Source organism: Alexandromys fortis, unplaced genomic scaffold (genome assembly GCF_014885135.2).
Source record: "Alexandromys fortis isolate MF-2015 unplaced genomic scaffold, M_Fortis_MF-2015_v1.1 scaffold_157, whole genome shotgun sequence".
Lineage (NCBI taxonomy): Eukaryota > Metazoa > Chordata > Mammalia > Rodentia > Cricetidae > Alexandromys > Alexandromys fortis.
The window spans coordinates 2,417,782-2,440,322 of record NW_026068041.1 but is presented as its reverse complement, the minus strand read 5'-3'; the positions used below and the strand labels follow the sequence as shown (position 1 = coordinate 2,440,322).

General features: G+C 49.0%; 1 protein-coding gene and 1 long non-coding RNA gene across 2 annotated transcripts in view; one reads left to right on the top strand and one right to left on the bottom strand.

Moving 5' to 3' along the window:
• LOC126515793 (uncharacterized) overlaps positions 1–679 on the top strand; it is a 43,863-nt gene extending 43,184 nt beyond the window's left edge. Inside the window, exon 3 of the long non-coding RNA XR_007595924.1 lies at positions 588–679. This is a non-coding gene — a long non-coding RNA (uncharacterized lncRNA). The remainder of the gene's footprint in view (positions 1–587) is intronic.
• Positions 1–22,541, bottom strand: part of Cacng2 (calcium voltage-gated channel auxiliary subunit gamma 2) — a 125,085-nt gene that overhangs the window by 17,814 nt on the left and 84,730 nt on the right. Inside the window, exon 2 of the mRNA XM_050165710.1 lies at positions 1,294–1,377. Coding sequence (XP_050021667.1) covers positions 1,294–1,377 — 84 coding nt within the window. The remainder of the gene's footprint in view (positions 1–1,293; positions 1,378–22,541) is intronic.

Sequence of the window (22,541 nt, the reverse complement as noted above, 5' to 3'; positions counted from 1 at the left end):
GGCACCAGAGACTGTCTCACCCGTCTATTCAGGCTTCTCTACTGCTTAGCACAGGCCCCGGTACATAGCAGGCACCCAATCCATGTTTGTTGTGTTGTCTGATTCCAGATACAGTCACAGGTAATGACAACCAGATGGCCCCGAGGGAATTCTACTTAAGAACAAATCTCAAGGCAATTCAGAAAAGGAAATGATGACACTCATATTTTCCTTGCCCTGATCCCCTTAAAAAACTGCCCAGGCATGGTGGCGCACACCTTTAATTGCAGCACTCAGGAGGCAGAAGCAGACAGATCCCTGAGTTGGAGGCCAGTATGGTCTACAGAGCGAGTTCCAGGACAGTCAGGACTACACAGAGCAACCCCACCTCAGAAAACCAATAAGTTAATAAGTAAACAATAAATAATCTGTAGATTGTGTCCTGCTCTCTTCCTGGCTGCCTCACCAGTGCCGCTTCCCATAGGCTTTTCAGGGAAACTGGACCCCCGGCGACCTGCACGCTGTTGCCTCTGACGCGAGTAGTAACTATTGAGAGAGACAGGGCGAGCCATATAATAAAGTGTCTCCTGCATTGCCTTTTCTTCAAGAGGATCCTGGGTGGTGTAAACTGGGATGCTGTCCGGGAGAGGAAGAGGAGAGGCATCCTGGAGCAGAGGCGGGGACCTCCTGGACTCCGTGAGTAAACCTTTCATCGAGCAGCCTGAGAGCCTTCAGCCTGGCTGTCCCAGACCTCAAGGACCCTCAGCTCCTCTCTGGGAAATCCCTTTTGATAGCTAACAAGGTCTGTGTTGGTTTCTGGGGATGGCTGAGAAATTTCCTCGGGGCTTCAAAAATGCTTTCTCTTGATAATATGTCTCAGGGGGATTTAAGATCACAGTGGCTACACTGGGTTTAACTTTGATTTGACTTGTGGCTGCGGGCGGGGGGGGGGGGGGGGGCGGGGAGAGGATAAATTTTCTCTCTCCATCTCTCTAGTACAAGTGTCCTGTCACTGCCTGCTGGTTTTGTAATATTTGAGAAATGTTCCCTGAATCCCTGTCTGTGCCATTCCCAGTGTTGGAAGAGAATGTCCTTTGTCTGCAGAACTGGGGGATGTTACCCAGCAGACAAGGACCCCCCCCCCATGCCCCTCAGCATGATCAAGAGGGTGACTTCCCGGAGGATCTGAGGGTGACAGCAGTTTCCTACCCTCTGCTGTAACCGGGGTTCTGAGTATGCCTGATTTTGGATTCTCAGAGCAGACAATTGGAGGGAGCCCTCAGCTAGGGAGGTTAAAATGGCGGTGGCACTCACGGAGGAAGTACTCTGCGGTGTCCGCCTCGTAGTCTGCGTCCTCTGGAAAGTGGTCGATTTGCTTGCACAGACCTTTGAAGTTCCCTGCAAGGTAATGCAGAAGGAGCGAGTAAGTGCGTGGTTCGCGTGGCTCAGGACCCGCCTGCCCTTTCTGGACGCTGTGGTTGTCCGAGGGTCACCCCGGCACCTTTGCCTGATAGATGAAGGCACGCTCTGCAGCCTGAGCACAGAGCTGAGGCTCCAACATCAAACCCTGCCTTCTGTCCCCACCTCCCGTCCCTGAGTTCCCTGTCCTGGCTCCTCACTTCAGCTGGAGCCCAGGTTTGATTCTGGGCAGAAGGACTGTGCTTGGGAGCGGGGAGCGGGGGGGGGGGGGGGGGGGGGGGGGGGGGGGGGGGGGGGGGGGGGGGGGGGGGGGGGGGGGGGGGGGGGGGCGGGGATGGGCTCAGCAGCTCAGGGGGGTGGGTGATGATGCTTGTCAGGGAGTCACCCAGTTCTTTGGAAGCTGTGGATTCTTTCCCAAGAAGGCAGACCCCAGACTGATTCAACAGACCACCTCTTAGAAAAGGCCAAGAGGTGGGTCCCATCTGAGCTGCAGGATAGTCCCCTTCCCAGTCTCAGAGTCCTGGCAGTTCTGGGTTGAAGGGCTGGCCCTCTACCACATTCCTTTTGGGACTCAAGGTTTCTCTGTGTAGCCTAGACTGACTTCACATTCACCATGATCCTCCTGTCTTAGCCTTCCAAGTGCTGGACCATAGGCCCGAGCTACCATGCTAGATTTTAGTTTGTGAACTACGGCTCACCCAAGCGACAAGAGACCCATGAGAGTGGTGGTGTCACCCTGTTTCACAGACAGAGAAACTGAAGCTCAAGCGCCCCAGTGCTAAAACAGCAGGCTGAAGTGGGGTGCAAGGACTCAGACTTTGGCCTTGGTCTCTTTTGTTTGGTGAGAACTGGTCCCAGGCAAGTGCCAGCCCAGGGGCCCAGCAGACCGTCAGCACTGTTCCCCCAGAGAGTGAAGGAGTCATGGGAGGAAAGGGCCTGCAGACAGACTGACGGTGGATTCAGCTCGCCATCACCAGAGTGGCAGCTTTGCCTCCGGCATGCGCTGTACATTTCCCACCACTGTGTCCCCAGCAGCAGTGGAGGCAAGGCTGGTACTAGTCCCTGCAGAAAGGATAGTCCCGGTTCAGGCTGCCTGGTCCAGCTCGGCTCTCTTCACCCAGTTTCTGTCTGAGCACACATGTGTGTCCTGAATATTTAGTTTAGTGACTGAGGTGGGAGCAATGGACTGGAACCACCATCAGCTACTGTCTTTCTGCGACAGTTGCTAGATTCACCTAATAAATACAGCCCCAGTAACTCAGCAATTTACAATTTATTTTCTATTATTTATTTATTTCTAAGACAAGGCTTCACTTTATGTATCTTAGGCTCGCTCGGAAGTCACTATTTAGTCCAGGTTGGCCTTTAGCTCATGGCAATCCTTCTGCCTCAGTCTCTCTAATGCTGAGATAGCATGAGCCACCATGCCCAACTTAGCAATTTGCTTGCTTATAGAGTCTGAAGATTGCGCACACACACACACACACACGTATGCACACACACATACGCATGTGCACACACATGCACACAAGACACACATTCGATCATATGCACATAGACACATGCACCATGCATGCATACCCTGCAAACATGTGCACATGCATACACATACCTACATAGATATGTGCACACACAGACATTTGTATGCACAGACATGCATGGACACTCACACACACATACACACATGTAGAACACAGTGCACACACAGACATTTGTATGCACAGACATGCATGGACACACACACACACACATACACACATGTAGAACACACTGGATTTTCTTTCCACTTGACCTCGCTTTGTAGTGTCAAAATGGATCTATAATCTTCTAGGGATTTTGATCTTTTCTTCAGCCCCAGTTTGTTGTCTCCTCTTAACCCTCCTGCATTTGAGGGTGCTAACAAGAGGTCTGTGCCACCCTGATACCTTATTCCCAGTATCCAGGCTCACGCTTTCTCTCCTTTCTCCAGCAGGAAGCGGCAGCTGCTTAGCTGCTCTCTCCTATTCAGTAGCAAACCCCAGCTCTTCTGAAGCACTTTTCAAAGCACTTTCATTTTCTTCCCATTTGATCTGACAAATATTTCATCAGTGCAGCTCCGTGACAGGCGACTGTATGAGGACTAAGCACAGGAGGCTCAGAGTCCCTGAGGCCAAGGCCTCAACAACCTGGGGACAGAGTTGAGTCTGGAGCCCAGGGCTGGAGGTGGAACCTCCTGGTGTCCCATGCCAGGGCCCTACACTTCCTCCTGTGCCACATCTCCACTTGATCTGGTGGCTCCTAGCACAGTGCCAGGCATGGGAGAAGTGTCCGAAGGATGAGTGGAGGCTGTGGGGTGTGAGCAGCCAGTCCTCTCCTCAAGGCCCACGTCTGCATGTCCACTGCCCACCCGAGTCCCAGGGGGAGCTCCAGAGAGCTGGAAGCTCAGACTTGCACTCCACTGCCTCCTTTCTGCCTGGGCCTCTAGAAGGAGCAGCAGGAGCAGTGAGAGCCTCTCCATGGTGCCCTCTTTCCAGGGAGAGCAGGGTCATCACCTCCACCTCTCCTCACTGCCCATGTGCATGCTTCGGTGTCTTTCTCCCCATCTCCACCAGGCAAGCCCTCACTTGTGGGGTCACCGCAGTCACCCCACGTCTACATTTTGTGCCTTCCCTTTCCCAAACTTTGAAAATGCAAATGGCCTCATGCCTTTCCAAGCTGTGCTCCACCCCAGCCTCACGAGAAAAGCTGTGCATCTTTAACATGCCAGGGTCTGCTCTCCATCTCTGACCCCGCCTCCCACCTACTTTCTCCCTCTTGGTACACCTCTGCTTTCTCACCTGCTGTGTCCCTTACTACCCCAGGACCTTTGCACTTGCTTGTCTTGCTTCCTGAGCCCTCAGTGAACCCTTGCGACTTCCTCCTGCATATGCTACAGTGTTTGCCTCTGGCTGGCTACTCTGCTCTGTGTGTGTGTGTGTTAAGGCTTGCATGGGGGCACTAGGGAATGCTCTAGGAGAGAGGAAAGAGATGAAGGAAGACTTGGACGGGACAAGGCCCAGGACACAAAAGTAAGGTGTATGGGGGAGGTTCAGTATACAGTGATGCAGGACAGCACTGAAGGCTCAGCCTGGAATTACCCTCTTCTGGTTCCTTCTAATTTCCTGATGCCAATGACAGCAGGATCCGCTGGAAAGCAGGAGGGGAAAGACTTGGAGATTTGGGGAAGGACTCTTTTCCTTAGGAGCTGGGAGAGGGATGGTCCAGGCTGCCATGCATGCATGTGAGCGGGCCTATGAGCACTGGCTTAAAAGTTGCTTTTGAGGTTCTTTGATCTCTGGCACCATTCAGGGTGCAGGTAGAATACAGTTGGGGGAGCTGCTTTGACCAGGAATTTTTTTTTTTGAGATGAGTTCACTGTGTGTGTGTATGTTTATGGAGCTGAACTCCCAGAGGTACTAGGCAGCCTAGGGGCAAGCTAGATGCTGAAAACCTCATTCCACATCTCTCACACATGTGTGCATGTGTATGTGATTTCATTAGGATCTAGGAAGCCTTAGGTAGATGGGGGTTGGGTAAAGTACTTGTTGGATTCAGGGGAAGAATCTAGAAGGTGAGGCATGGTGGTCAGAGAGTGGGGTGCAATAGGCAGAATGTGGAGAGCTGGGGTGACTAGTAATGCCAAGGTCAAGGTGTCTCAGGGGGAGGAGGGGGCGCCCCTGAAAGTACTTGGCAACAGCAAAGATTGTACAAAGGAATTTGAGACAAGACAATTGCATCCTTTTTAGTTTCCCCACATGCCAAGTGTGTGTTAGGAAACTGCCTACCCCGTGAAAAGTCGATGCACAGACGATACATCAAATTATGCTAATGGGCCCCAAATAATCGGTTGGTTTTTAGAAATTATTGGTGTGATCTTTGGTTGATGAGGCTGCTGCAGACTAAATGATGGCCCTGTCTAGCCACGCGTTGACATGAGAGGCCTCGGCAGATGCTTCCTGGCCTCCTCGTTGGAAGAAGAGAGCTTGGTCACAGTCAGTGTGGCTTCCTTCCTTATCTCTGGTTCTGTGAAACTAGCCCCAGGAGCCACAGTACCGGGAGGCCAGGCCTCAGGCTGGGTGATGGCACTAGAACCATGGGGAGCAGGGGTGTGTGGGGAGGGGAGCACTGCCAGACACTTGCGTGGGGCACTAGGGACTGGAGGGGCTTCGGAGCCTGCAGAACGGAGGTCTAGTGAATGGAATGCAGCCTCTGGCCCATCTTTGGGAGGAAAGGGAGGAAGGATGGTGGCACCTAGCCCCCCCTCCTCTCTGCCTGCCCTATCCTAGAGGTCCCTCTGGCCACCCCCTTCAGTTATTGGAAATTGTTGGCACAGAAGCACAGCAGGATTTCAACATTCAGCCACTAGGAAAGCAAACACCCTCACAGGCCGGGTTCAGGTTCTTGGAAGTGAGGTGGCCAGGGCCAGTCTCTGGAGGGACTGTCCAATGGATTCGGGATCTCCTAGAACAATTACAAGATGGCCCAAGAGGGGAAGACAGCAGGTTAGAGTGAGTGAGGGAGTGAGGAGAGCTAGAGAGAGAGGTAGGGAGTTACGTGAGTGAGTCTCAGAGGCTGGGGAGTTAGGGAGGAGGCTGGGGCATGGCCTGTGGATAGTTAATATCAACGAGGGGCAGAGGAGTGGTACCTCAGGGACTCAAAGAGAACAAGGATGAGAGCCTGGGGAGTTCTGCCTACATTCCTTCAAGTTGGCTTCATCCTTTAGGGCCGGCCAACTGGTTGGTGCCAGCATGGCTGAGGTAGACTTCGCCTGAACTCTGGCCTCTGTGGGCTCCCAGTGCAGGGAGCAAGGCAGAAAATACAGAGTTTGTAGAGGTTGGTGTCTCATGTACCAAGTTAGATGAGTGTGCAAGGCCTGATGGGAGCACAACCCTTCAACTAACATTGCAGCACAAACTGTATACTATGTTCTTTGTAACTTCCTGAGGATGCAGGGATAAAAGAAATGCAGTTTTATTCTTAGGGCCTTGAAGTCGATGGTGTGAGACGGGAAAGCTTGTGGTGGAAGAGCAATCAGTGCTGGAATGCGGTGGGGGGAGGGGAGGGGAAGGGGTCGCTGGACTGGAGAAGGGTCTGAAGGCAGCGGTTTGTCAGAATCCACTTGCCCAGGCTCAAGGTGGGTGTTTGGTAGTATCTCTCCCTAACTCTCAAGAGCTTAAAATCCACTCTGATGCAGGAGTTTATACCTAGAATCTCCCAAATGCTACAGTCTTGTTCCCTTTCCCAGCTATCCTTTCCCCAGAGCCTGCAGTTAAACCACCTTCTGCAAACAGAGGACAAATAGAGGGGGTGAATGCCATAAAGAAGATGGGATACCTCTAGAGGACTAGCAGAGAGTGATGAGGGTAGGAGCTGGCTGGACAAGGGACAGAGGCCAGTTCCCACCAGGGAGAAGACATCTCCACTGCAGCTCCTCCACACTGCACTTGGGGGAAGGTGTGGGGAGGGACTCTGGCTCGCAGCTCTGCAGGATAACTCCGCCAAGGGGTTCAGCAGCCAGGCATCTCCATAGAGGGAACGTCCCCAGCCTTAAAGCCCTGGGGCTTCTGGCCAAGTGGAGGAAGTAGGGTGCCGGGCTGGAGCCTGGGGCTGCCAGGACTCTGCCCTCAGGAACTTCGTGGGCACCCTGGAATTCAGGCTTGCAGGTATTAAGTGGGATAAATGGCAGTTTCAGCAGCTCCATAAAAACACCAACTGCTGCCTTGTTTCTGGAGGTACAATAAGCTCTGGTGAAGCCGGTCATTAGGGGCGGCTGGTGCGGCTTTATTTTCACATATGCGTGAGTGGCTGAAGGGGCAGAGAGGGGAGGGGCAGGGGCGAACAGGAGGAACCAGGGGGAGGCTGGCCAAGTAATTTTTTTAAGTGAAGTAAATGCAGGGTTTGGTGGGAACTGTTCGCTCTCTGCTTTCCAACCTCTCCTCCTGACCTTTTTTTCTCCCCTGGCAGGGACCTCCCTGGCAGTGGGGTTTCGGGGAGACCTCATGAGATGGGAGCTACTCATGACTGGTACTTCTTCAGGACAGCCTGGGTACCAGCTGGTATGTGATGATCTGTAGTGATAACTCATGTGGTAGTGTGTGAGCTTGCTCATTCAGTTGTTCATTCATTCATTCATTCATTCATTCATTCAGTGGGTACTTCTGAATGTTGGCTGCAGTGAGGTGCCGGACACTTTCTGGGTAGGGTCACTCTGGCCTGCCCTGCCTCCCCGTTTTCCTGGTGTTTGTTCTTTCTGTATGCGCTACAGGTTCAACTTTCTGCAGCTCTCAGCACTGACGACGCGGGAACGACGGCTCGCACACCGTCCTGCTGTATCTGGTCTTGGTTTTTATTTCCATAACAACTTCTTTAGTGCTTTCCCTGAGATGTGTGGGAAGAGGTCGGAGTCCTCAGAGTGATCTGGCCTTTAAGCCTGGCTCTGTCAGGGGTCTGCTGTGTGAATCTGAGAGGTTGTGTGACCACTCTCTACCTCAGTCTCCTTTGTGTAAAGATTAGTCATTGTGTAGATCCCAGGGCCAACTCTTAAGACTTGAGGAGATAGCCGGCGGTGGTGGCCTTTAATCCCAGCACTCGGGAGGCAGAGGCAGGTGGATCTCTGTGAGTTCAAGGCCAGCCAGATCTACAAGAGCTAGTTCCAGGGCAGCTAGGGCTGTTACACAGAGAAACTCTGTCTTGAAAAACAAAACAAAAGCAAAACAAAATAAAGCAAACAAACAAAAGACTTGAGATAACAGAAGTGAGGGTCCCTGGTAGTTCCTAAGTCTCCAGTAAATGTTGCCTCCTTCTCCTTTTGCTTTAGAGACAGGGTTTCTTTGTGTCACAATTTCTGGCTGACCTGGAACTCCCTTTGTAGAACAGGCTGGCCTACAGGGATCACAGAGGCCTGCCTGCCTCTGACTCTGGAGAGTGCTGTAATTAAGGGATTAAAGACATGCACCACTGTTCCCCAGCTCTTCTTTTCTTCCTTTTGTCTTCTTTGCCATCCTCATCTTCACCACCTTCTTCTTTTTCTCCTCCTCCTCCACCTCCTCCTTTCCCTCTATTTCTTCACCCTTTTTTGTCCCCCTTCTCTTCTTCCTTCTTTTCTCCTCCCCTTTCTTGAGACATTGTTGATATGTAGCCCAGGCTAGCCTTGAACTTATTAAACTCCCTCCCCAGCCTTCTGAGTGCTGACATACAGACACGTGTCTCCATACCTAGGCCTAGCCTTCTTTGACACTTTTCCATTGTCCTCAGCTGAAAAGACTGTTTTCTTCTCTGTGCTCCTGAGTAGTGATTAGGTTACATAGGCTTAGAAATTCCTCAAAGTCCCCTAAGATGGATAGGGAGGGGCCAGAGGACTGTGTTTCTGTTAAGTTCCCAGGTGATGCCCACACTGCAAGGACCCTGGTGGACACATTTGGGCCTGACGGATGAGGCTGTGGGATATTTTGTGCATGCTTTGATCTTGTTCTGTCTTGGTGTTATCCGAAAATGAGTCAAATTTGTAATCCCAAGAGCAGACTGCCTTCTAGACTTCCCCGAAGATACCACATTTTCCTTGATTCTAAGATGCTCATGTGTACATTTTATCACTGCTGGGTTCATTTAATACAACATGTGGCTTTTTTTCCTGAAAAATGTTGTCTCTGGGGCTGGAGAGCACTGGCTGTTCTTGTAGAGAAGCTGGGTTTAATTTCTAGCACCCACATGGGGGCTTACAACTACCCATAACTCTAGTCTCAGGAAAGCTGATACTCTTTTCTGACCGCTGAGGGCAACAGGCATCCCCAGGGTGCACACACACACACACACACCATTTTTACACATAAAATAAAAATAAATAAATCTAAAAAATTTTAAAAAGTTTTCTCCTGGGAAAAGTTTATCAAACATGAAGAATTCATGAATCTCTGAGTATGCCTACATGAACAAGTGGGAAGACAGCACAGGACACATCTCCATCCTCCTAAACAAATGAGCATCATCCCAAATACTAGATCCCTGGGGTGAAAGATGTTTCTGCGTGTCCCTCATGAAAAGTCTACTTGAGAGAACTGAACTGTGAGTTCATGTCACACTCAGCGATTCTTCCAGAAGTGTGGCGTGGGGAAGCCCCCGCGTGAAGCTACAGGAAGACTCATGCAGTGTTTCTAGCAGCACTGCTTGTCACTGAGGCATGCCAGGAAGGGACCACCTTTCCTGTCACCTTGTAGTTCAGGAGCAGGATGGGTTGCTAGGGAGCAATGAACGTGGATGGGTTCTAGGTGTCATACCTGTGAAGGCAGGTGAGTTCCACAAACAAGAGATTGACACCAATAAGCCAGGCTGCACGTACAACTCATATACTCGTGCCTGTAATTGTACCATTCACAATAACCAGACTCCAGGTTCAGCCTAGATGCCCATCAGCGGATGACGGGTAAGTGCGGTATGAAATGTAAAAGGTGGTACATATGCATGATGGAACTTTATTTGGGTATAAAAAGGAATGAAATGATGTGTTTTTCTGGATGAATGGCCCTGGAGATCATTAGGTTGACTGAAATAAGCCAGATACAAGGCGAAAGATATCATGGATTTTTATCTCATATGCGGAATCTAATGAAAAAAAACGTGAAAGAGGTAGGCCTACATGGATGGAAAAGGAAGGAGACAAGTGGGAAGACGGAGGAGTGAGAAGAAGGTAATGGGGGTGGGTGTGAGTACAGTCCACAGTGCATGTGGAAACGCCGTAATGAAACATGGTTTTTGTACCATTGCTTCTTACCAGTAACGAACAAACAAAAACAGAAAAATTAGGGGCTTAGATGGTAAAACGCCTATGGTGCAAGAGCAAGGACCTGAGCTTGGATCCCCAGGACCAGTGTGAAATCCAGGTGTAGGGACAGACACAGGTACGTCCCTGGAGTTTGCCAGTAGAGCCAGCTGGTGACCTCTGAGCTCAGTCAGAGAACCCATCTGAAAACTAAGGTTGGAGAATCAGGTGTGGTCGTGCATGCCCTTAATCCCAATACTTGGGAGGCAGAGGCAAGTGGATCTCTGTGAGTTAGAGGCCAGCCTGCTCTACAGAGCTAGTTCCAGGACAGCTAAGTTTATATAGTGAGACCTTATCTCTAAAACTAAAAATAAAACAAAAACAAAATAAACTAAACTAAGTTGGGGGAACCATTAAGGAAGTCACCTTGCTTTGACCTCTGACTTCCACATGCATGCACACATAGAGGCATATGCACTGCCTCCCCCAACACTGCTACACCCATACACCCCCACACACAAATACTGAACAATTTTAAAATCAAATTAATCATAAAATCAAACTACATAAAAATCTAAAATGGTTGCATTATATTATTTTGATGGTTTCTCAAAGATAAAAACAGATATGATTAATTTAGAGAGTGTCTAGGTTGCCCCTTGGTTTCCATATGAGACTGGATCCAGGACCTCCATGAGTACCAAGTCTGAGAATGCTCAAGTCTTTTCTACCTGTGCTCATGGTGAAACTGCAAAGCCAGGCAGGGGAATGGGGGGCACTGAGCTCAGGAAGTGTTTGTCTGAGGTAGGGAAGGGTTCTCAGCAGCTTCAGTGTGTCAGGGCTGCTCCATCTTCTGACCTGATGAGACATGTCAACCTCAGTGTCTCAGTCTCCATCCCTCTCTGTGGCAGACATGGCTGGCGATTTGCTAACACCCTTTTTTTCTCCATCTTTCCAAGCCTTGCCTGGATACATGACTTCCCAGAATATAGACTTTCATTCCCAGCTTTCCTTGCAGTTAGGGGTGGTCATGTGACCTGATTTTGTCCAATGAGATATGTGGGGATAACTTCAGGAAATGTCCTTCAGGATAGGAATGGGCACTTCTCAGCTCTTTCTTCTGGGCCTTGTGGACTATAGAGCTCTGGCTGCCATCTTGGACCCACAGGCAGTCTTGAGAATGGGCTGCAGTGTCGTGGCAGAATGAGAGAGTGTGTCTAGGCCCTCACCAGCATGAGGTGTCCGCCTAACCAACTTGGAAAGTTTGCCTTCAGAGTTGTTCAATGGGAGAGAAGTAAGCTCTAGTTAAAAGAAACATGTAATAGACACATGTAATCTTGTAGAATAAAATTATGATGTAGTCTCTTTTGTATTTGGTTAGTTGTGTGTGTGTGTGTGTGTGTGTGTGTGTGTGTGTGTGTAGGGCAGAGGTCAACATTGCGTGTCTTCCTTGAATGCTTTAGATTTTATGTTTTTGAGACAGGGTCTCTCATTGAACTTGCGCTCACTGATTGGCTAGACTGGCTGGTAGCTTCAAGGATCTGCCTCCCTCTGCCCCTCCAGCTCTGGGTCACAAACATGTACCACCGTGCCTGGCTCTTCCCGGGTCCAGGGTCTCTGTGGAGCAGAGGTCGGAGTGCGACCACATCATTAGTCACTGTGGCACTCAGGGGTCACTATTTTATTCTCTAGTTTTATATGGGCAATCTTGTCGTTTGTATTTTAGTTTTTAAGGATTTTACATGTAAGTGAGATCTTACAATAATTTTCCCTTAGTGACTGGGTTATTTTCCTTAGCATATTATCCTCCAGTCTCATCTGCATTGTGTCTTTGCAAAGAGACAGCAGGGTCTCTTTCTAAAAGGCTGAAGATAGACCACTGTGTACAATCTCATGGTTTCCCCCCCTGTATTCCTTCCTATCTCCTCTTTAGAGATAGTGTCTCACATAGCCCAGGTTGGCCTGAATTTGCTGTCTAGCTGAGACTTTCCTTCAACTCCAGAGCCTCCTGCTTCTACCTCCAGAGTAGATTATAGGTTTTTACAATCTCAATCTCTCTCTCTCTCTCTCTCTCTCTCTCTCTCTCTCTCTCTCTCTCTCTCTCTGTCTCCCCCCCCCCCTTTTGAGACAGGGTCTCACTGTGTAGCCCAGGTTAACCTCAAGCTTGTAGAGATCCACCTGCCTCAGTCTCCCAGGTACCGGGATTAAAGGCATGCATCACCATACCCCACTGCTTCATGGTCTCTGTAGGCAGCTGGTCACCGACAGATACCCTATGGTGTTTCATACCGTGGCTCCTGTCAATGATGCTCTTGAGAGCATGGGAGCAGACATCTTTACCAGCTGGTGATTTTATCTCCCTTTTATCTCCCTGAGTGCCTTCTGGGAAGGGTGTGCTGACTCATGTACTTTGCTTAGGAACCTCCATACTGTCGTCTATGATGGTTGTCTGTCTCTACCATCCCCACTCAGCGCATGTGGGGTCACTTTTCTCCTCACCCTCGCCAACACCTGTTACCTTTGGTCCTTCTGCTAGCAGTCATCTTTACAAGCATGAGGTGGGACCTTCCAGTGTTTTCTATTTGCATTTCTTTGGTAGTTAGTAAAATTGACCACTTGGCATGGACCTACTGGCCACTTATATAGTCTCTTTTCAGAAATGTCTACAGAAACCCATTGCTCATTTTAAAATTAGGCAACATTTTCTTGTTACTGAGTTATATCTGAATTCTTTATCTGATAGATACTTTGCAAATATTTATTCCCAGTTCCCAGGCTGTCTCTTCATTTTTGTTACTGGTTAAAGTAGTCTTTTATGAAATTTAATATTAAACACATTTAAAAATACATTTTACAGGAGAAAATAAGCTGGATTCTCAGGATATGCAGTAGGTACTCATTAAATACTTACTGAGCAACTTACTGTTGGGTGAATCAAGTAAAGTCCCAGTGTCCCTGTCAACTTTTGTTTTGGATCAATTTTACTGTCATCCAGTGCTAGCTGCTGTCATGAGTGCTGGAAAGAAGTAGGAGGGATGGCTGGATATGGACCAAGTAAGCCAGCCTTGGATAAAGGAAGTTAGCAGGGGGCATAAGACTGTTGTGGATATGACCTCCAACAAGGGAAGAAGGCAGCAGACCCCAAGGAAGAGGTTTGGAGATCCTACAAGAGGCTCCTGGAGATGATAGAGCCCATGCTGGGGGATGGGCAGGGGTGGGGCTCCTGGGCACAAGGAGGGGAGGTCAGCTGGTGGCTTTCCATGATGCATGAGTTGGTAGGAGCCTGATCTCAGCAGAACTGAGAACTTGGAGGGGTCAAGAACCAGAACTTTGAGATCTCTAATCACAGCCTCATACACTGGGGGTGGAGCTGACTCCAAACTGGTCTCTGAGAGATGGAATGAACCCATATCATGGGCAGCTGAACCCTAGACAACCCCAGGTCCCATTCCTAAGGAGGTAGAGGGGATTCACACAGGGTAGGAGACAGAAGAAAGCACCCCCATGAGGCCATTCGTATTTGTCACAGGCATGAAAGGACATCAGGTCGCTTCTCTCTAAATACAGTTCCATTCAATTCAGCGTCTGCCACCGGAGGGCAGCGATCATTGGTGCTTAGTCTTCAGGCTGCACGGTGGCACCTCTCTGGGTCTTCGCCTCCTGAGCTTTGAGATAGGCACACCTGTGGGAACTGCACAAAACCCGGCATTGCAAGGGCTCCACCAGAGCTTCTCAGCTCGCAGAAACTCCACAGTGGCAGGATGGACACATGGAGCCCTTCTCCTCAACAAGCTTATGGTGGGCAGGGGAAGGCCAGAGATCACATTGTTAGGTGCCTAGAGTATTCTCCAGGTTGTCACAGGACCTGTGGACACTGACAACCTATGAACAGGCCTGTTCAGATGACGCTGTCATTTCCAGAATCCTGAGAGCAGGACGTTAGTAGGTAGATGCTGCTCTGTATCACCAGCCGTAGTTCTATCATGGGAGGCTGTGTGTTTGGCAGCTGTGACCTCGCAGAAGAGCCAGAGTCTTGGTCACCTCCCTGTCCGTCCTCTTTCTTTTTTTCATTTTAACAACCTTTCCCTTTTAAAGCATGAAGATTTATCTCAGAACACTTCAGTGACAGGTGATTTGGTCTACTAAGGAATCCAGCTCGACAGCGAAACACTTCAGACCACAGAGTTAACAGCAGGTTACATCACCTATTATGACAAATGTTCTACCAACTTCTTGACATGCCCCCCCTTGTCCTTTAGAACTATTACTCTTGGGTAGGCCGTCCATCTTTTAATTCAACATTTCAGATGGTTCTCAAAAAGAATTGTTTTTGAGACAGTGTGTTACTACATAGCCCAGGCTAGCCTTAAACTCATAAACTACCTGCCTCAGGCTCATGAGTACTGGGATTCCAGGTGCCACCATTTTGGCTGAGTCTTTCTCTCTCTCTCTCTCTCTCTCTCTCTCTCTCTCTCTCTCTCTCTCTCTCTGTGTGTGTGTGTGTTGTATCCTAACTGAGAGGAAATAGCAGAGGTTGGATTATTTAGGACCTAATGAGTTATTACCTATGAATTTTGGTCCAATTGGGAATCTGAGTTAACATGACCTGAACAGTGACCGGGGTGATGTGCTGTTGCTTGAATTGGGAATGGATTTGGGAAGCAAGATTTAGAATAATGACTCTAGATTTCTCCATGGATAGAGAAAATGCAAGATGCCTCCCTCTGCTTAGTCTATCCGAAGCTGCTGACCACAGACTCCCTTCAGTTCATCTCCATGGCTCAGCATATTTATCAGAGAGCTGGGCCATGGCCAGACACTGCATACACTACTGGTGTTTATGGGGGGGAAACAGCTTATACAACGAGGCCCCAAATTTTGGGATGCCTATCTGACACAGGCCATTCTAAAGGCAAGTGAACCATTCCATCCCATAGGAAAGCTCCTTAAACCCAGGAATAAGACAACACAAAGACTTCAGGAAGTCCCTGAAACTGATCAGATTCATTGGACTGCTTTCCCCAAGTGTTATATAAGCAGCAAGAACTGCTGAGAGACACTCTCAGACAAACTGAGCTGTCTGGAAACAGCAGAGACCAGCCCAGCTGCCTAAAAGAGGCTCAGACCCTCTCCCACCTGGTGAGCTGCGTGGAGGCTGTGCACTGTGCTCATTTCCAGAGGGATGCAGCTGTCTTTAGGTCATTTATGCTCCTATAAGTAACCCCTCACCTATACTCTGGTAACCCCAACAAAACTCATTGGCTCTCCAAGCTGGATTCTGCTTGGAGAATCCAAGGAATAATGTCAACCAATGCTCCCAAGCCAAGGACACCCACCCGCTCACAACCTCCAGACTTCATGTGGCTTCCTGCACAGTGCTACATTTAGCCAGGCCCAGAGCTTTCCGTCCCTTCGTCCCTAATGCTTTCTTTCCCAAACAAGGGAAACTCTCTCCTCTTTTCCATCTAAAACCGTTGTTTTCCTTCTGGAGAGCAGAGTTGGGAGTCACAGGTGGCATGCACAGGGCAGGGCTGCAACCAGGTGAGGAGCCCAGGGTACAGACTTTAAGAAGCAAAATGAACACCCATTTTTCCCTCCATTGGCTCCTCTTAGCCTGGCCATGGGGCAAGGAGATGTTAGGTCAGTATGTGGGTAGGTGTTAGGGTCTTTGGAGTGGCCTCCCTAGGAGGTGAGTTACCCATTCCTAGAGGTATTTAAGCAGAAGTTGGCTGCCTGCCTCTTAGAGAAGTGGAAGGGAAGGTTTCACGGTGGCTGGAAATCTGTATTTTTCTCCATCCATGAGCCTGATTCTGAGAAGCCCTCGATGAGCCTTACAGCCTGGGATTGCATTCTTCCTTTTATCTCTGCCTTTACCTTCAAGATTACTGATCTAGTGATTAATCCCTAGGCCGCTTTGGCACACTTTGGGTTGCTGCCTTGTCTTGTTATTTCAGAGTTCATGCGCTGCTTCCCTAATGCAACTGCATCAAGTACGGGGATTGGATTCCATACTCTGTCCCTCCTCCATGGGTTGGGAGTTTTTAATGCTTTTAATCCTTCGCCAGCCCCCACCCCAGGTCTGGCCAGTACTTCATATAGAACCTGATTTGAGGGTCATATCAGTCCCTCAGATTTTGAATGTGCCTACTCTTCAAGTGATGAGGCTGGCAAATTTTCTCTGTTGATAGACTCAGGACCCACGCTATGGGAAACACCAGGGCTGATAAACTCAGGACCCACGCTATGGGAAACACCAGGGCTGATAGACTCAGGACTCACACTATGGGTAACACCAGGGCATAGAGCCATGGGCAAGGCACTTACCCTGAGAGGCTTTCCTTCATTATTGTAAAGCAGGATATTAATATGATTTGCTGTATTGTTTCTTAAAAATGGGAATATACATGCAATTGATCTCTGAGAAGATGCAAACAATAGTTTCTATGCCAACATGGTGGACCCTGCTGAATCTAGAAAAAAAATGACAGGAGTGTAAGTCACAGGGTTTCTAGCTAATTAAAAAAATCCAGACTGATCATCTTGGTGGAAGACTGTCTTTCTCCAGAGAGCTCATGATGTCTTCAATGTTAATGCTCCCCTTTGCTCCCATAGCTGTTTATACCATGAAAAGATGGGTCTTTTATGAGTCTCTCTGGTAGGAACTAGCCCCTCCCCCCCAGGACCTGGCCATCCGTGGGGGAAGAGAAAGAGAATAGAAGCAGGGGGCAAGGCTTTCTCTCTCATTGTTAATTCATAAATTGGTTAAATGCACATCGGCCATCCTCTCCAAACCAGGCTTCAGGCTAGGGATGGAGCTAAGATAAGAAAGGGAGATTCTCAGCTCTGCAGGCCATAGGGAGGACTTAAAGAATTTTGGTCCCAGAAGCAGCTCTTGTACAGACAGGAGCAGGACTGACCTTGCAGAAGAAAGGGGTTTCTGAGACACAAAACACACTGCTGAGGAAGTATGCTGCTGATCCAAAGAGCCCAGGGAAGCTGAGCTGCTTGTTGTATTGGTCATTGTGTGTGTGTGTGTGTGTGCGTCTGCGATAGATGCAGGGAGGCACCACCTGGGCCTCTGCCACCTTTTCTGAGGAAGGATGGTCTCTAGGAAGGGGTGTCCCGCCACTGTCTTTGGCCTGCACTTTGCTGGCAGTAAAGACTGTTTACATTTCTGTCACTAAAAACAATGTGGTGTTGTGACACTCTGGAATCTGAAGATAAATGTTTAATAAAAGAATTTAATTTGATACTATGTTGGAACTTAATTAGATCCACAATGCACAGAGGGCTTGGCAAGCCCTTCAATTAGGAGCAACTTAAGGGTCTTGTGTGTGGGGATCTGCATTGCTGTCAAGGGGTTATGGGGGATGGGATGGTGCCTCTCAGATGGAGGTCTGCCCTCTGCCGATTCTAGATCAAGGACACTGCTGTTTGGTCATCCCGCCCATAGGGAGGGAGGGTCCTGGCCCATTCTGTACTTGGAAATCTACAGCTCTAGCTTTGGGCTGCGGTATGTGATCACAGAACAGTGCACATGAACTTGACCCACTTGAGACTCAAGACTGTGACCCTAGGTCAGGTAAAGACTCCTCAGAGTCCAACTTTGAACAGAAGAACCGTGTTTAAGTTCGCTTGGCCCTGAGTCCAGGGACGCTGAAGGTCAAAGCTCTGGAAACAGGTCAACAAATACATCCGTGACTCTGGCTAGGACTGACACTCCTCAGATATGCACTGATATTACTCCAACTGATGAATATGGATTAGCAAAATGCTTACTGTTATCCACGCATTCTCAAGATTCCCTTCTCTCTGCTCCAGCCAAGATTGCCCCTCTTTGGGGATCCTTTGGACTTCTCCATTAGCCAAAAGAGGCAGGATGGAATTTCAGCACCATGGTCAGTACCCACCGCCTCTGATAGCAGTTGTATGGACATTTGCCTAGGATGTAACTGGGAAATCTGTCAACTTCTACTCTAATTTGAGCTTGTAAAATTGACAGCAGACTGAGTACCAAGAGACCACACATCTGGGAGAATGAACTTAGGGGTGAGAACCCCTGGATTCAGGCATCTCCAGCAGCTTTCTACAAATCAGCATTGCTTTCTGCACCCATGCCAACAAGCTGTGAAAACTAAAGTACATATATAATATTGGAGGTCCCAGGGTGACATCATTAACGCTGTGGGTCCAGACTGAAGCAATCCAAGATCAAGTAATAGTAGGATATTTTTAATGGTCAAAGAATACAGCATTTAAAACAGTCATAGCTGGGGGAATCAGGCTATCTGGGGCCAGAACTGAACCCTGTGGTTTGCTAGCTATGGCCTTGTACAAGAAATGTCATCTTTCAGTGCCTTGCTTTTCTTATCTTGGGAATGAGATGTTTGACTTAATCTGCTTGGTGATGCTTCCTGAATTTAGGGCTTACAGGCACACATCACCATGTCTGGCATGTGGTACGGATCTTAAATATGCTTCACACCCCATGTGTCAAAGGCTTGGTTATAGCCTAAAGCGATTGGACCTTTAGGAGATGGGGTATAGTAGGAGGAAGTGAGGTCATCGAGGGTGTCCCTTAAAGGAGATATTGAAGTGAAAACCTGCCTGAAATCTGTATCCCTGCCCAGAAGACATTGGGCCACGACTCTTCCTTTCTCTCTCTTTGCTTCTTGGTCATCATGACGTGAACCAGTTCGACTCCACAGAATGCTATAAATGATGTTCTGCCTCACCCTGGACCAAGGAATAATGTATCCAAGCAACCATGGAGTGAAGCCTCTAAAGCAACAAACCAATCCTCTCCTCCTTTCTAACAGTCTATTTTTGTCCCAGCTGTGGAAATCAGATGAATGTAAGTACCTCCTGGGTTGTTGGGAGGCCATATGAGTCAGAACTTTGCAGGTGGAAGCAACTGAGAAGAGTGGTTGTGTGTAGTAGGAGCTCAAGTAGCGATTACTACACTGTTGTTATATAAAGTGCCCGGCACACAGTAAGCGCTTAATAAATGGTAGCAGTTATAACCACACTGGGATGGGATTCCACTGTTTGCAGGAAGAACTCTCACTCTCACAGGGCCCTCACCAGGACTCACCTGATATTTTACATACTGCCAAGAGTCTCCTGAGCCCCATAACCTTTTGGAGGGTAGAGGCCTAACTCACAGTGACCCTTCCTTCCTCATCCCTTCCAAGAGGTCAGCGACTGGCTGATGACTACAGTAACCGTATTCTCTATGACAAGAACACACACACAGGCAAAGAATGTCTTCCTGGTCCTCTTCAACCCTCGTTTCCCAAACAAACCACCTTTGCCACCTGCTGGGCTGCACTACCACACAGTAGGTATCTCATAGTTTAAATCAGTGAACAAACAAGGGAACACAGACTAAAGTAGTTTTTTTTTTTTTTTTTTTTTGTCTCAAGGCTGGGTGAGGAAGCCTTTTCCCTGTGGTTTGCCAGATGCAGGCATCTCACCAGTTAGATGCACCCCCTTCTCCCCCAACACTGAGGTTTCCAGAGAGCACTTTGCTGATGCCAACCTTGGGGAGGCCAGCAGGGGATGCAAAGGGATCCCACATTTAGGTGATGCTGAGGTTAAACTTGTCCTTACAGCGGACTTTCCTGGGGCATAACTGTGCTAACTGCATTGTAAACGCTAACATGGGACTGAGAAGCACAGTGCCTCCAAGAACTCATTCCATCGTAGACTCTGTGTGCTGTACGGTTGGATGGAGGTGTGGGCATGAGTGTGTGTGTGTGTGTGTGTGTGTGTGGTGTGTATGCACATGCATATTCCATCTCATGGGCTCTATTCCTTGGATTATCCATTGATAAACACTGCACTGAGCGACTCTTGGGATTTATGTCTGTGCCTTCACCCAGAGCAGAGGGAACTGCAATGATGGGTACAAAGGTTTGCGACACCTGTTTTTTTTTTTTGTCTGTTTGTTTTGCCTTAGGTATCAGTGATAGACATTTCTACATGTGCTTCTGCTTCCAGTCTCTGCCTGCCTCTGCCATCGATTGGCCCATCTGACTAACTGGCATCTTCTCCTGCCCTCTTCACTGGGTTCCCAGGACCTGGTGTTGCCTGGTTTCTTTCTGTTCATTCTCAAACTCCTGTGCAAACTCCTCATTCTCCTGCCCATGGCATTCTCCGTCAATCACCATGCACTCCCCAGAGAATTCCTCTACAGGCTCTAACTATCACCCATGTATGGAGGACCATGATATCATAATGTCCAGCTTTGTCTGGTCTCTCCCTGATCTCATGTTGCTCTGATTGTCTCCTGTAGCTTCCTACAGATACGTCTGCTTCTTCTGTGGGTCTGCTTCCCATTTTCTCTGAACAAACCCCGCCTCTGTCTGGTCTGTTTCCCAGTCTGCAGACCTGGGAGTTGCCCTTGGTTTCCACCTTGTTGGCCCTGCTCTCTCTGCTCTCCAGGTCTTCAGCACATCCTGCACTTATCACACCATGGTCCAGACCATGGTTAAGTTTCTCTGCAGTATCCTCCTGCCTCAGCCAACTTTTCTCTTGCCCACAGCAATCATGGATTACAAAAGGGGATCTCCGAGCTACTGCCCTCCCCCAGATGCCACCTGGATTCCTCCACATCATTTTGGCAAAGCCCCCAGTGCCCATCACAGTCTGAACACCACTTTGCTCTTCAGAGTTAGAGCGTAACTATTATACGACGGGCTCTTGCTTTGTTCTTCCGAAGCCACAAGCTGCTCTGAGCCCGAGTCCACCCCTTTCTCTTCTGTCTCTGGACTTTCCCTTGCGTTTCTCATGTGACCTTCCTCCCACACCTTTCTGCTCACCCTCTAGATGTCCCCACAGGTGCCTTCACGTTCATCTGTTACACGCTTTCCTCCAGGGAGGCTTCCTCAAAGATCACGCTCCCCTCATCCCAAAGGCTGGCTAGCCCCACTCTCCCACAGCATCCCCATTTCCCCTCTGAATGAAACTTCTTCAGCTGCACTGCAACATCCTGTCCCCCTGTTGCCTTGTTCAGCCCCTCCACTGAGCTCACACCCCTGGAGAGCTGCTGTCAGTCATTAGGCAGAGGCAGCCAGGCCACTCTCTCCTGCTCCCCTTTCAATCATTGTTAGCCCATTCAAAGAGCTAAAGCAGGGCTGGGGAAGCAGCAAGTGGTGGCAACTGCTGGATTTTGTGGAGCTAGTGGGTGGAAGAGGTCACCCCATTGGCTGAATACAGCTGGGGCTTTGCAGTGACCCATTTGTCTATGGCCAGCTGAGAGCTGGCGCTGGCTGCCCCCAGTCACAGCCTGAGCTGGAAGAAGCGATCTGGAGGCTGAGCCACATTCTTCTCCAGCATCTCTTGTCCTTGTCCCACCTCTTGATTAGTGCTAAATGGTCAAGGGTATGACACCGGCATGTTGACTCAGTTTATTTCCCGTCTTCCTCTGGGTCTAGGGGAATGCCTGCCTTTGGATTGGGGGCCACATGAGTTCTGTTCACAGTGCAGCCCCATCTCCTGACCAGGTGCTTTGTAGCTAAATGTGGTATGAGCGACTTGCATGAATGCACTCACAAGCTAGGTCCACTGTGGCCTGAAAAACTATATCTGATTGGCCAGGAAGAAAAGTGTATGCATGAGGTTTACAGAGGTTCCTAGAGTCATGTAGAGAAGACCTGTGAGCTAATTTATGAATTGCTGTCTGGTATAGACACCGTGGGTATCTAACAACACTGTGCCTCCTGGGATCTGTTTATTTCAGTCTGCAATGGCTGACATACTCGATCCCCAATCCCCATGCAATCTGCTCCATCCACGCTGGCTCTTCCCTTAAAATACCAAATAGACTTCAGCCACGGGGTATTGACACTTGCCTTATGCCCACACACTTGCACCAACTCCCCTACCTTGTACCCACACAGTTGTCTCCATCTCTTCATTCAGATCTCTGATCAAACATTGTATGGATGACTGATGAGATGGTTCAACAGCTAACATTACCTGCTGCAAAGACCCACATGTTGGAAAGAGGGAACAGACTCCTACAATTTGTCCTCTGATCTGCATGTGCACACTCATCTCATGTAGGAGTGCACACTCAGAACACACAAACAATTGTAAAAACAATCCTGGCCATCAGTAGGATTATATCCGCTCTTGGTATTTTTATTTAAATTAGTTGATCAAATGAAGACTCGCACTGAAAATATCCCCTGTCTTCCTATGCTCCCTCATTTGGGCTTATCATTATCATCTCCCCCTTCCATCTCTTCCTATTTCTATTGTTGAGACAAAGTATCACTCTATTGCCCAGGCTGGTCCAGAATTCACTATGCAGCACAGGCTGACATTGAACTCATGGCAATCTTCCTGCCTCAGCCTCTGGAGT